The sequence below is a fragment of the Mobula birostris genome, chromosome 8, assembly GCF_030028105.1.
Source record: "Mobula birostris isolate sMobBir1 chromosome 8, sMobBir1.hap1, whole genome shotgun sequence".
In the NCBI taxonomy this organism is placed as follows: domain Eukaryota; kingdom Metazoa; phylum Chordata; class Chondrichthyes; order Myliobatiformes; family Myliobatidae; genus Mobula; species Mobula birostris.
The window spans coordinates 134575139-134588612 of record NC_092377.1 but is presented as its reverse complement, the minus strand read 5'-3'; the positions used below and the strand labels follow the sequence as shown (position 1 = coordinate 134588612).

The window sequence follows — 13474 nt, the reverse complement described above, 5'->3', positions numbered from 1 at the left end:
CTGTACTTCGAGAGATGCTTCATGGATTGATACCTCAACTATTTACAGAGTACGTTATAAAAGCAGACCTTTGGCCCCGTGCATTCATACTGACCTGCCACACCCATCTGTACCAACCCCACTCTGCATATTACTTCCTCATTCCTCCAAGCCCTGCTTATTCAAGGTGCCTCTGAAATGTGGAAGTTGCCACTTCCTCCTCGGGCAGCTAATTCCAGACTCTGTGAAAAAGGTACCCCTCAGATTCCCTTTAAACCTCCTTCCTCTCAACTTAAGCTTGGGTCCTGTAGTTTAAGACGCCCCTATCAAGGGAACATGGCGACCAACTCTATCTGTGTCTCTCATAATTTAATAGAACTCTGTCATGTCACCTGTCAGTCTAATTCTGTTCAGGGTAAATAGACACAACTTAACCAATCTCTACTGAAACTGAAGTCCTTCAATCCAGACAACATCACTGTCACTCTCTTCTACACCCTCTCTTCCCTAACCACATTGTTCCTAGAGTGTGTCAACCAGAACTGCACACAATATTCGAAGCTTTGTACAACTATAACATCATCCCAATTCTTATAGTCAATACCACTGCCAATGAACATAACCATACCATGTCTACCAGTGCCATCACCTTCAGAGAACTATCTACTTGTACCTCTAGGTCTTTACACTGCCCAATGCATTCACAATTTCACTTTTGTAAGCCTCTCATTTACCAAGAATTGCATCGCCAGAAAACAGCCCGTCCTAATCCACACTTACCACTCCCTCTCTGATGTCATTAAAACTGGGCTTTCTCCAGTCAATAATCTTAACCTGAGGACCAGACCTATCCCCCTCCATAATTTTAGAAACACAGAAAACCTACAGCATAATACAGGCCCTTCGGCCCACAATGCTGTGCTGAACACATCCTTACCTTAGAAATTACCTAGGGTTACCCATAGCCCTCTATTTTTCTAAGCTCCATGTACCTATCCAGGAGACTCTTAAAAGACCCTATCGTATAATATAATGGTTGGCTTGGAGTTGGATACTGGGTGAGTTGGATGCTTTCCTTTCTAATTTTTCATTTTTAATATGGGTGACTTGCTCATTTGTTAAGATATGTATTTTTGCTATTTTTGTCTGTATCACAATGATCCTTCTATTTATACCATTGATTTTTTTCTTCTATGCTGTAGTTTGTAGAAAATCATAAATAAAATATTTTTTAAAAAGACCCTATTGTTTCTGCCTCCACCACCATCATCGGCAGCCCATTCCACGCACTCACCACTCTTGGCATAAAAATCTTACCCCTGACATCTGCTCTGTACCTACTTCCAAGCACCTTAAAACGGTGCCCTCTCGTGCTAGCCATTTCAGCCCTGGGAAAAAGCCTCTGATTATCCACACGATCAATGTCTCTCATCATCTTATACACCTCGATCAGGTCACCTCTCATCCTCCGTCGCTCCAAGGAGAAAAGGTTGAGTTCACTAAACTTATTCTCATAAGGCATGCTCCCCAATCCAGGCAACATCCTTGTAAATCTCCTCTGCATCCTTTCTATAGTTTCCACATCCTTCCTATAGTGAGGCAACCGGAACTGAGCACAGTACTCCAAGTGGGGTCTGACCAGGGTCCTATGTAGCTGTAACATTACCTCTCGGCTCTTAAACTCAGTTCCATGGTTGAAGAATGTCAAGTATCTTGAAACAAATGGAATTGTGATCACTAGATCCCAGGTATGCCCGAACTGCTTTCATACAGTGACAAAATTGAACCCGGGGGAGAAATGAACCCCCAAGGTCTTTCTGTTCGAAAACAAGCCCTGCATTTCACCGTGTATATCCTGTCTGGTTTACCACTTCATATCCGTCTAAGTTAAATTCTGCTTCCAATCTACATTTCTCAACAAGGCGAAGAAACACAGAGAAGAGGGGGGAAGGCAGTTAGCTTCATGCTTTTATACAACATGGAGCGCAGGTCCTCACATCTCTCAAGGTGGGATAAGCTAATTCGGTGGCTGAGACTATGTAATGGATACACCAGTGGCAACCCCCGCCCCCCCCCCCCAGCACTCAGGAGATTCCTCTCACTAATGAACAATGGGGCTGGGGGGTGGGAACAGTGTAACTCTGTTACAGCACTGGCAAACCCAGTTCAAATCCCTCATTCCTCCATGCCCTGCTTATTCAATGTGCCTCTTAAATGTGGAAGCTGTCACTTCGTCCTCAGGCAGTTAATTCCAGACTCTGTGAAAAATGTATCCCCCAGGTTCCCTTTAAACCTCCTCCCTCTCAACTTAAGCTTAGGTCCACAAGGAGTTTGTGACCACCTGGGTTTTCTCTGGGGGCTCCAGTCTACCCCACATTACAAACAGGTCAGTAGGTTAATTGGGCACATGGGCAGAATTCGGCTCCTTTGGCCTATTTTTGATCTCAAGATAAATTTGAAAAATATAAAATCAAGGAGTGAAGATAGCACAAAAAGTTCACAGAGAGGCAAAGGGTGAGTGACCGGGGGGGGGAAAAATCAGGTGCTGTATAAGATGAGGACGTTTGCTGAGAGACACAATAGTATTATTTCTTTTCAGGCTGGTAAAACCTGAGGCAAGGGCATAGCCAAGCACACTCATTTGTCAATTGCTAGGAACTTTCGCACTATTCTAGTAGTGTTTAGTATTGTGACTTTCTGAGATTTACAGGAATATTACTGTGTAGCCCTAATTGTTCAGTGCTATCGTGCAGTGACTTTGGGATACCACCAGTTATACATTTTACTGCCAGCACAATGTATACCTTGTTCATATTCCAAAGTCCTTCAATTTCCTCTTTTAATTCAGGACATTTCTGGTGTTTTTCACTTACTGATTTCTGTAAGTTGTGCGTGTTTGGAATGACATATCTATTAAATAAGCTGTTCTTGCTTATTTATCCTGTATTATTACATCTGGACAGTTACTATAGGTTGTCCTATCTGTAGTAACTGATCGGTCAGAATATAATTTGTGGTATTCCGACTCTAAAACTGGATCAGGCTTGTATTTATAGAAAGGTGTGATTTCTTTTATGAGTTTGTATTATAAAGCCAGATTTTTCACTGTGCCCGTGTAAGTAATTGTTATTTCTTTTGTAATTTCACAGTTTTTCTTTTGCACATTGCTTGCTTGTCAGTCTTTGCGTGCAGATTTTTCATCAATTCTATCACAGTTCTTTGTTCTACTGTAGAAAATGAATCTCCGGGTAGTATATGATGATATATACATACTTTGATAATAAATTTACTTTGAACTTCGGCAGGAAGAGCAAAAACAAGAGAGTAGAATAATGTCTAAATGCAAAGAGACAATAGACTTCTGTTGTACAAAAGGATCCAGGCAAGCTAATACATGAAACACAAAGTTAATACCAGGCATGGCAAGCAATTTAAAAGAGAAAGGAGCGCAGAATCATCTATACGGGGCTTCAATGATTTGAGCTGTTGGGCTTTCAGTCTGATGTCAGTTCACTAGTGTTCCGGGAACTGACATCTCATTTTACGAGATCACTGGATTTGTTGACATTGAGCTGAGGTGATCTCGCTGAACACCTGACTTCGAGGAGGTCGAGCAAGGTTAATAGTGAAAGCCTGTTATTGTTTCAGAATAAGGGGCTGCCTTTCATTTGGGGATTAGGAGTTCAATCGAATAAAACCAATAGACAATAAGACGTTGGAGATGCCGCTGTAAATCTTAAACTTTAGCAACGTCTAGGGATTTTCTCTTTGGATGGAGGATGGGGTGTGACTTGAAAGAGGTGTACAACATGATAAGGGGCATAGATCAAGTGTTCATAGATTAATGCTTAGCAGTTTGTGGGGCAGTAACACTACAGATGCTAATAGGGCAGTAGTAGAGGAGTTTCTGAATGAGCGTGGTTTAATTTGTTTAAATGATGAAAGACAGCCAAGGAAGGACATTGCCAAAGTTGGGGCTCTTGTCGGGACTCGACTCTTATCTCTGCTCCACTTGCTGGACTTGGTAGCTGGGAAGTAACGACTGACTGAATGGGTAATGATCATTTTGGGATGTAATGACTGACTGAATGGGGAGTGATCATTTTGGGACGTAATGAATGATTGAATGGGAAGTGATTATTTCCCAGTCCTGTGCTTTGTAGGGGTCAAGGTTCACTGTCAGAATTTGAGTTGTCTAACTCTTGTCGAAGTTTTAAGCTACAAGGTTACATTGATGTAAGGTGCAACTGGAAACTGGGTAATGGATGAGAGACCACCCTTGTTGAAATGAGACAGCACATCATTATGGAAATTGAAGTTGTTTGAGTCAATTGTGGTTGAAATTGGGGGAAAGAATAGTAGTTAACTTTTATAACCCTTGGAAATATGATGCCTGATATATTGGAAAGTGCGGGTGGAAATGGGAAAAATGAGGTTATATGGTGTGGGGATTTCAAAGCTTGGTACTATGTGGAGTTGCAGTGACATAAATGTGAATGGGACAGTTTCTGGAAGAAAAATGTTTGTTGTGTTTGGACGATGATAGGAGCTCAGGGATTCATCATCATCATCAGGTGCCGTGCCCAGTCTGAGCTTTGACTGCCATGGCCCACACTCCTGTTCCGGGTCAAGTGGATCAATTCACTGGTATTCATTTCCAGTTCTCTGGCTGCTGTCTCCATCATCATTTGTCTTTGTCTTCCTCTTGCTTTCTTCCCCAGATGGAATGTTAAAAAGGGAAATTGGGTTGCATTCGATGATTTATGTGAAGGCAGATTTCCTGATCGTTTGGTTTTGGAGGATATCAAGCTGAGAGATAGTACCTTGGTTCTGCACTCAACCCAATAGCTAAGGAATCAATTCCCAGATCGTGGGGAGATAATCAATGGACAGATGTTCTCTGGTGGACGGATGAATGTAAAAGAGGTGTGAAGGAGCAGAATAAAACTTGAGGAAAGTTAGGCAGTTCGGCCATCTTCCACACAATGTGAAAGAGCTCAAGCCATAGTTACAAAAGTAATGAGAAAGGCAAAAAATAAAGTATTGGAGAATGTACTGTGATAGCATTAGGAAAGAGATCCAGGGCAGGGAAGTTTGGGGTATAATACAGAAAATGGGAGGGGTTAGAAAACGTGAGGCATTACCGATTTTGTAGGGTGGGGAGAAAGTTGCAATTACTGACTCTGAAAAAGCAGGAGTGTTAGCAAACAAACACACATCAGTGTACATATTTGGCCAATTTAAGTAAAGAAGAGAGAGTCTTATAGAAAAAGTTTTAGCAAACAATCCTTAGATTGCTGAGAAGAAAAAAAAGAATGTTCCAGTTCCTGGCTTGGAAGTTGAATTTACATTGCCTGAACTTAAAAGGGCTATCAATAGTGCTGGTCAGACAACGGCTGGGAAAGGTGATATTTGTTATAATGTGTGTTTACACGGTTATCAGATCCGAAACTTATGTGGCTTTGAAATTCTTTAATACAATATGGGTTAAAGGAGACTCCCTGCTTCTTGGAAATTAGAGGTAGTTATCCTGACATTGATCCCATTAATGATCAATCAGATCCTTCCAGGTATAGGCCTATGTCACTAATCTCACATGTAGGATAATGAGAAGAATGGTTATAGCAAAGCTCTCTTACTTTGCAGAAAGTAATGGAAAATTACTGAAAACCAATCTGAATTTCGTAAAGGGAGAATGACCATGTTAAGTCTGGAACCTGATACTCGTAAGGCCAAGTTAATAAAGAATCAGTGGTGGCAGTTTTCTTTGATGAAGTGAAAGCTTCTGATATGTTATGGACACAAGGGTTGCTGCTTGAACTGGAAAAGGTGATAGGTTCAATGAGATTCAAGATTTTTTTGTGATAGGAAGATACAAGTTAGGGAGGGAACAACATTCTCCAAGGAGTACAAAATAGTGAATGAATGGGGCTCCACAGGGAAGTGCATGTAGCCCACTCCTTTTTAACATGATTAATGGTATTTTCTTAAATGCTGGCTCAGACATTTTCACATCATTATCTGCTGATGATGCAACCATTACTGTTGTGTTTAGAAGAGACCGACAGCTGAACTGAGTGTTGGGAGGTGGGGGGCAGTAAGACCTAAACAGCACATACAGGAGGGGTGAGAAGGGGAAAGGAAGCAGAGTGGTAGGGTTTCCTTTGCCTTTTGCTTGTTTACTATTGCGACGGGATCCTGAATTATCCCTTATGGACGGTGCTTTTAAAAAGAGAGAGCTTGCAACTGATGGAGGCACTGCTGAGAGCTGTGAGAGAGAGAGTGAGAGAAAGAGAAAGAGAGAGTGAGAAAGAAAGAGAGAAAGAAAGAGAGAAAAAGAGAGAAAGAGAGAAAGAGAGAGAGAGAGAGAGAGAGAAAGAGAGAGAGAGAGATTTCTGCAAGGACACTTGCAGCTTCTGAGTTCCTACAGAGAGAGAGAGGAGGAGCTACTTGATGGACAGCTGGTGTTCAGGACAACAGTATTTAAACCAGTGTAATTGCTTGTTTCACAGGACACGCAGACGCACTACGGTGTGGTGAAGTTACCACTATCCTGTTCAGGTGCCCACGAGTGTGGGACTGAGGATCGATTGAGAGGAATCGATCTGTGATTATTAGTGCGTGAAAGAGCCACCCTGTGGAGTCTACCAGTGTGTCTAACCTTTGCCTGGGTTGGTAGACTATCACTTGAAGACGGCGCTCTTAAGTTGGTCAAGTTTGGCTTACTTGGAAGTTTCAGAGGACAACGGGAAGATCGACGGCATCAGCTCACCTGAAGAACTAGACACCTCTCTCTCTCCATCACTACTCAACTCAATACCAGAAACTGAACTGATTCCCTTTACCATCATTGTAAGACTGTATCCATTTACCCCCTAGGCTTGTAGAAGCTTGGTTTTTATATTTCCTCACATATATATATATAATCATTGCTAACCTGTTTGATATATCTGAATTTATATTACTGCATTGCGTAGTTACTAATAAATAGCATTAGTTAACAGCAATACCAGACTCCAAGGTGTTTTTCCATTTCTGCTGGTTCTTTAACCTGTCACAGGGTACGTGACCCTACACATACATTCATTTGATTTTCATTATGTTGTTATAAGAAAGAAAAGAAGAAAGGAGCACTGTACTTTAGGACATTGTCGGTTGTGGTTAAGCTGATGTTGCTTCACAATAAAAACATTTGAAACATTAGTTGCAGGTGAACACAGCAACTTTGATGTGTGTTGCTTGAATTTCCAGCACCTGCAGAATTCCTCGTGTTTACAATTTGAAACATTATCTGCTGATGATGGCGCAGAGTGGAGGAGAGGCAGGGATACAAGTTATATAGTTCGGACCGTGCACACAGCTGTTAATGAAGTAGACACAGGGATTCCCAGTCTGGGGTCACAGACCCCTCCGTTAATGGTAGGGGTTCATTGCAATAAAAACCCCTGAAGCAGAGCAATGGGGATGCTGGTGGGGGGTTTAAATTTTTTATTGCAAAGACTCAAGCTCTTTTGTTTTTTTTCCTAAAAGGAATATTACATCCACATTACATCTCAAGTTATGCGATAAATCTCTTAACCAAGTGTCACCTCAGTGGTGAAGCTTCTAGATACGTAGATAGACACAAAACATGGAAGGTGTGTGTGAATAAAATTCTAGAGACGTGTAAAAACCCCTAAATGTGCTTGGTTGGGTGTGATTGGGGTGGGAGTAGGAGGTCACTTTAACAAATGTATATTGCTTTAATCGGATCTGTTTTTGATTATGAATGTGTTACGTATGGGTCAGCCTCGCCAGTGGTCTTAAAGCCCCCAGATAAAGTCCAAGCTTAAGCATTGAGATTACATTGTGATGCTATTAAATCATCTCCAAATTCAGCAAGACTGGTAGAAATGGGTGAAGCACCTTTCCAACTACACAGTTACTGTTTGCAATGGTTATTCGGTTAACGCAGGAGGACATGAAGTTGATCATCCAATATTAGCAACATTGAGTGTTGGGAGCACTGCATTCGTAAGGTTCTTGGCTTTAGGTGGACGGGAAATGAATGAACACAAAATCTTGGGTTGTTTGATGTGGAATATAGTCCTAGACTGCCCCTTTCTGTCACTCCTCCATGGATTTTCCCTTTGCCTGCGGCTGATCCGGGCCCTCAGGAAAAGATCACAATCAGGAGTAATTGCACAGGAAGTTTAGCAATATGTGCAAGGAAGAGACAGTCCAAAAGATCAAATGGCAGGTCGTTCAAGTGTTTCTGTTTGTTTCAGGTGACTATCAAGACAAGGTTATCAAAGTACGAGATGCAAGTATTGGACATCCTAGGTTGAATAATTCCTTGTTCAGAATCAATACGCATAATCCCAGGATTTGTAGGGAGAGCACTTGCCAAGAAACGGCGCAGCGTTTATTGTTTGAATGCAGTTCCTATGAGGTGCAAAGGAAACATCTAATTGCCGAATTAAGATCTTAGGACAGACGTGGACAGTTTAAGGAGATTTAAGTTTAAGTTTGTTAGGAGAGCACTGACATTGTAGTGTATTTGACTTTCTGAAAAGCTTTAAACTTTTTAATATTATGTGTTTTTTTGGGGGGAGGGGGTGGAATTTAGTGGCTAGCCTTCCTGTCTCTTTGCTTCACACTCCAACTCAGTAGGTGGCGGTAATGCACCTCATGCTGGTCTACCACCGCCACTGAACTTTACAGGAATTGCTGGAAATGACAAGGAAAAGGGCACAAACGTGACGCAACTGAATTCATTCCTCAGCCTTGATGGATGGCTTGTTTGTCCACAACTCAATGGAAAGTCCTTCTGGTTTGTGAGAATTGGACCTGTGTTTGACAATCCTTTGTCATCTGTAAACCTTTTTTAATCCGGACATGCTATGTAAGTTAGAACTCCTAAATTTCAAGCACGTGTCAAGAATTATTTGGCTAAAATTTCAATGTATCATTAAAAAAACTGTTTAAACTACTTTTTTAGCTAGGAGTATCGCCTCCTTGCTAGCGAGAGGGGGACCCTCCACTCAAACAGTGGGTATTGGCAACAAGACTTCCCTGTAGAAACCAGATAGGGAAGTAAACATGCGAAGATGAGTGGGGGGGGGGTGAAATCTTCTTCACTCGGAGTGTGGAATAAGCTGCCAGTGGATGTGGGTTTGATTTCAAAATTACAGAGAAGTTTGGATAAGTTTGCACATTGATCGGAGGAACATGGTCCAGCTGTAAGATGACAGCACTAGGCAGAATAATAATTTCCCATGGACTAAATGGGCTGAATGGTCTGTTTCTGTGCTATAGTACTGATTCTAAAACTGCCTTTGAAGTGCAGGTTGATACAGTATACCCTTCCTATAGTAAATGACATCCACTGCCTCTCCTTTGTCCAGCCTGCTTGTTACTTCTTTGAAGAATTCCAACAGATTCATCAGGCAAGATTTCCCTTTACAGAAATCATGCTGACTTTCAATTATTAGTCTCCAAGTACCTCAAAACCTCTCCTTAAAATTTCCACTAACTCTTTTCCAACCACTGAGTTTAGGCTAACTGGCCGATAATTTCTTCTCTTTTGTCTTCCTCCCTTCTTAAAGGGTGGAGTGACATTTGCAATTTTCCAGTCCTCCAGGACCATGCCAGAATCAAGTGATCCCTTCAGCAACCTCTCTCAGGACCCTGGGGTGTAGTCCATCTGGTCCAGGTGACTTATCCACCTTCAGACCTTTCAGTCTGCTGGCACTTTTTCCTCACTCCTGTTCCCTGACACTCACGGACCTCTGGCATACTGCTAGTGTCTTCCACAGTGAAGAATAAAGCGAAGTACTTATCTGCCATTTCTTTGTCCCCCATTACTACCTCACCAGCAGCATTTTCCAGTGGTCCAATATCAACTCTCACCTCCCTTAAAAACTCCTAGTATCCTGCTTTATATTATCAGCTCATTTACCTTCATATTTCATCTTTTCCCTTCTTTTAACTTTTTTAGTTGCTTTTTGTTGGATTTTTAAAGCTTCCCAGTCATCCAACTTCCCACTCACCTTTGCTACCTTATATGGTCTTTCCTTGGCTTTTATGCAGTCCTTAATTTCTGTTGTCAGCCACAGTTGCCTAACCCTGCCATTTGAGAACAACTTCTTCTGTGGGACACATATATCCTGTGCCTTGTGAGCTATTCCCAGAAACTCCAGCCACCTCTGCTCTGCTGTCATTCCTGCCAGTATCTCCCTCCAATCCACCTGGGCGAGCTCCTTTCTCGTGCCTCTGTAATTCCCTTTATTCCATTGCAATACTGATACATGTGACTTCAGCTTCTCCCTCTCAGATTGCCACACGAATTCAATCGCATTATAAAGACGGCCTCCTAAGGGTTGCTTTATGTTTGGCTGACTAGTAAAATCTAGGTTATTACACAACACCCAATCTAAGATAACGTTTCCACTAGTCAGCTTGAGCACAAGCTGCTCTAAAAAGTCATCTCGTAGGCATCAAATAAATTCCCCCTCTTGCAATCCAATACCAACCTGATTTTCCCTAATCCCCTTGCATATTGCAGTCCCCCATTACAATTGTGCCTTTACCCTTATTTCATGCTCTTTCCAGCTCCCTTTGCAATCTCAACCCCACATCTTGGCTACTGTTTAGAGACCTATACATGATTCCCATAATGGTTTTTTCACCTTTGCAGTTTCTTAACTCCAGCCACAAAGATACAACATTCTGTGACCCTGTGCCACCTCTTTCTAAAGATGTAATTCCATCCCTTAATAACAGAGTTACACCACCACCTATACCTTCCTGCCTGTCCTTTCGATACAAAGTACATCCTTTGATATTAATCTCCCAAGTATTGCCTTCTTTCAGCCACGACTCAAACACATACAATCTATAACTGTGTCACAAGTTCATCCACCTTATTCTGAATGCTACGCGCATTTAAATACAGCACCTTGAGTCCTGTACTCTTCACCCTCCTGAACTTTACCTCTGTCTGCAGTTGTATCCAATCATCGGCTTGTCCTTCCTTACATTTAAATTACATATTACATCATTACTTGTAAACCTGCTGGCTCATCCTCAGCTCTATCCTACTGGTTCCCATCCCCCTGCCATATTAATTTAAACCACTCCTAACAGCTCCCTGCAAGGATATCGGTCCCCCTCGGATTCAAGTTCAGCCTGTCCCAATACAAGGAGGATTAGCTCCCATGGGTCAGGGTTAAGTTGGAAGGACTTATGGACCTGGTACTCTTGAAGGAACGTGAGGTTAAGGCCAGAGGCAGGGCTGGCAAGGGGGATTGTCAGAAGTCAGGGGCTGTCTAGAAACAGTGATTTGATGTTGAGTGGAGTCAGGGCCAAAGTAAATTTATCATAAAACTATGTACTTGTCACCATATACTACCTAGAGATTCAATTTATTGTAAATGTTTACGGGAATATAAATACAATAATGAAAAATTATACAAAGACTGACAAAAATGTGCAGAGAAGACAAACAGTGCAATATATTTTTTAAAAAATCGAGAACATGAGTTAGAGTCTTTGGAAATGAGCCTGTAAATTGTGGCGCGTACTAATTGCTGGACGAACTCAGCAGGCCAGGAATCTACGGAGAGGAATAAACAGCTGACATTTCAGGCCGAGACCCTACAGGTTGTGAAATCCGTTCCGTGTTGAGGCGAGCGAGGTTATCCAAGCCAGTTCAGGATGGCTGTAGGGTAACAACTGTCCCTGAACCTAGTGGGACGCAAGGCTCCCCGTACCTCCTTCCCGATGGTAATAATGAGAAAAGAGCCAGAGGGAAGTGTGTGTGTGTGGGGGTGGGGGGAGCCAGTGTCTGCCATCCTCAACAAAAGCACCAACCTTGTCAACGGTTCAGTCACAGGATCAGGGTCAGGGTCAACAGAATAAAACATTACAAGCTCAGAGGGGATGGTGCAAGAGTGAGCAGGCAGGGTACATTGAGACTTACCACATAGTTCCCTCTTGTAACACGTGGCTAGAATGGCAAGAATGAGAACCAAGATGACAGTAACGGTAATCACGATTGCCACATAACCGCCTGAAAAGGGAAGGAGACTCCGGTTACTGACGCCAACACCATTGTAACAATAGTGGAGTTGTTAAAGACGAGGAGAAGGCACCCACCTCCTGTTGCTGTGGAGTCAGCTTCAGGTTTGGCCTTTCTGCACTCAGTGTCCGAGGTCGGTGTGCAGTTCTTCGTGATCTCACCCCCTGGGCAGCTGGAAGATCAGACGGAATCACACGATTGTTCATCGGGTGCAAGGCGTTGGCCAGTAAGAACAATTCAGCAAAGAGGAATGAGGCAAGGGCAGTGGAAACGGGCAAAGCAAAAGGTCTTTCCTCTTGCCGTGTGGTTACAGGATTGGGGGTGAGCATTTTCCGAACTGGTTCTCGCTGAGGGATAGCTTAAGCAGAGCATGATTAACTGAACGTGGGCACAATCAGATTTCTGCTGATGATCTACTGGACCCGAGACCGCTTTCGGACAAGAAGCTGCTGATTATGTAAAATCACGGGCTTGCAAGAGGAGCGGCCTGTGGGTCTGGTGGTCTGGCTTATTTGCTTGGACAGGTTTGAACCAGTCTGAGTTGGAAACTATCTAGAGGGCAAGTCTGGGTGTAAGAGTCATAAAGCAATACTGCTTGTAACCTTGGGTCCCAACCAATGAGAAGCTGATACAGGCCAGTCAGAGCTTAGGTCAGATCCAATGAGAAGCTAATAGAGAGGTCTGTCAGATGAGCTTGGGTCCCATCCAATGAGAGGCTGATACAGCGGCCAGTCAAGTAAGCTTGGGTCCCAACCACTGAGAGGCCTATACAGGGGCCAGTCAGAGCTTAGGTCAGATCCAATGAGAAGCTGATAGAGAGGTCAGTCAGATGAGCTTGGGTCCCATCCAATCAGAAGCTGATACAGGGGTCAGTCAGATGAGCTTGGGTCCCATCCAATCAGAAGCTGATACAGGGGTCAGTCAGATGAGCTTGGGTCCCATCCAATCAGAAGCTGATACAGGGGTCAGTCAGATGAGCTTGGGTCCCATCCAATCAGAAGCTGATACAGGGGTCAGTCAGATGAGCTTGGGTCCCATCCAATCAGAAGCTGATACAGGGGTCAGTCAGATGAGCTTGAGCCAATGAAACTAAAACAGAGTTTGATCTGACAAGAAGAGCGAGAATGGAGAAATTTGGGAGTACAGGGAGCAACCAACCAGAAGTGGATGGAGATTACATTGGGATCAAGAAGAACGCCTGGCTGGCATAGACTTGTTTTCCCAGATATTACCTTTACTATTCTTTGACTGTTTGGGGTGTGAGGGACTGAGTTTTGTAAATTTGTGTTTGCTAGCTGAGCCAGTACAAGTACTGCCAGTAAATACAGACTCTCTCTGTGCCTACCTGATCATTATGGTTGCGGTTTAACACCTTAAAGGCTTTCATCAATACCGACCCATGCTGGTTTTGGCCTACATATGCATGGTGGGAGG

At 43.0% G+C, this 13474-nt stretch overlaps 1 protein-coding gene across 1 annotated transcript in view; it reads right to left on the bottom strand.

Annotated features, from left to right (window-relative positions):
* The window catches only part of LOC140201731 (uncharacterized), a 55222-nt gene that overhangs the window by 13764 nt on the left and 27984 nt on the right, over window positions 1–13474 (bottom strand). Inside the window, exons 5-6 of the mRNA XM_072266320.1 lie at window positions 12118–12212; window positions 11942–12031 (exon numbers count right to left, since the gene is read on the bottom strand). Of these exons, the coding sequence (XP_072122421.1) occupies window positions 11942–12031; window positions 12118–12212 (185 nt within the window). The remainder of the gene's footprint in view (window positions 1–11941; window positions 12032–12117; window positions 12213–13474) is intronic.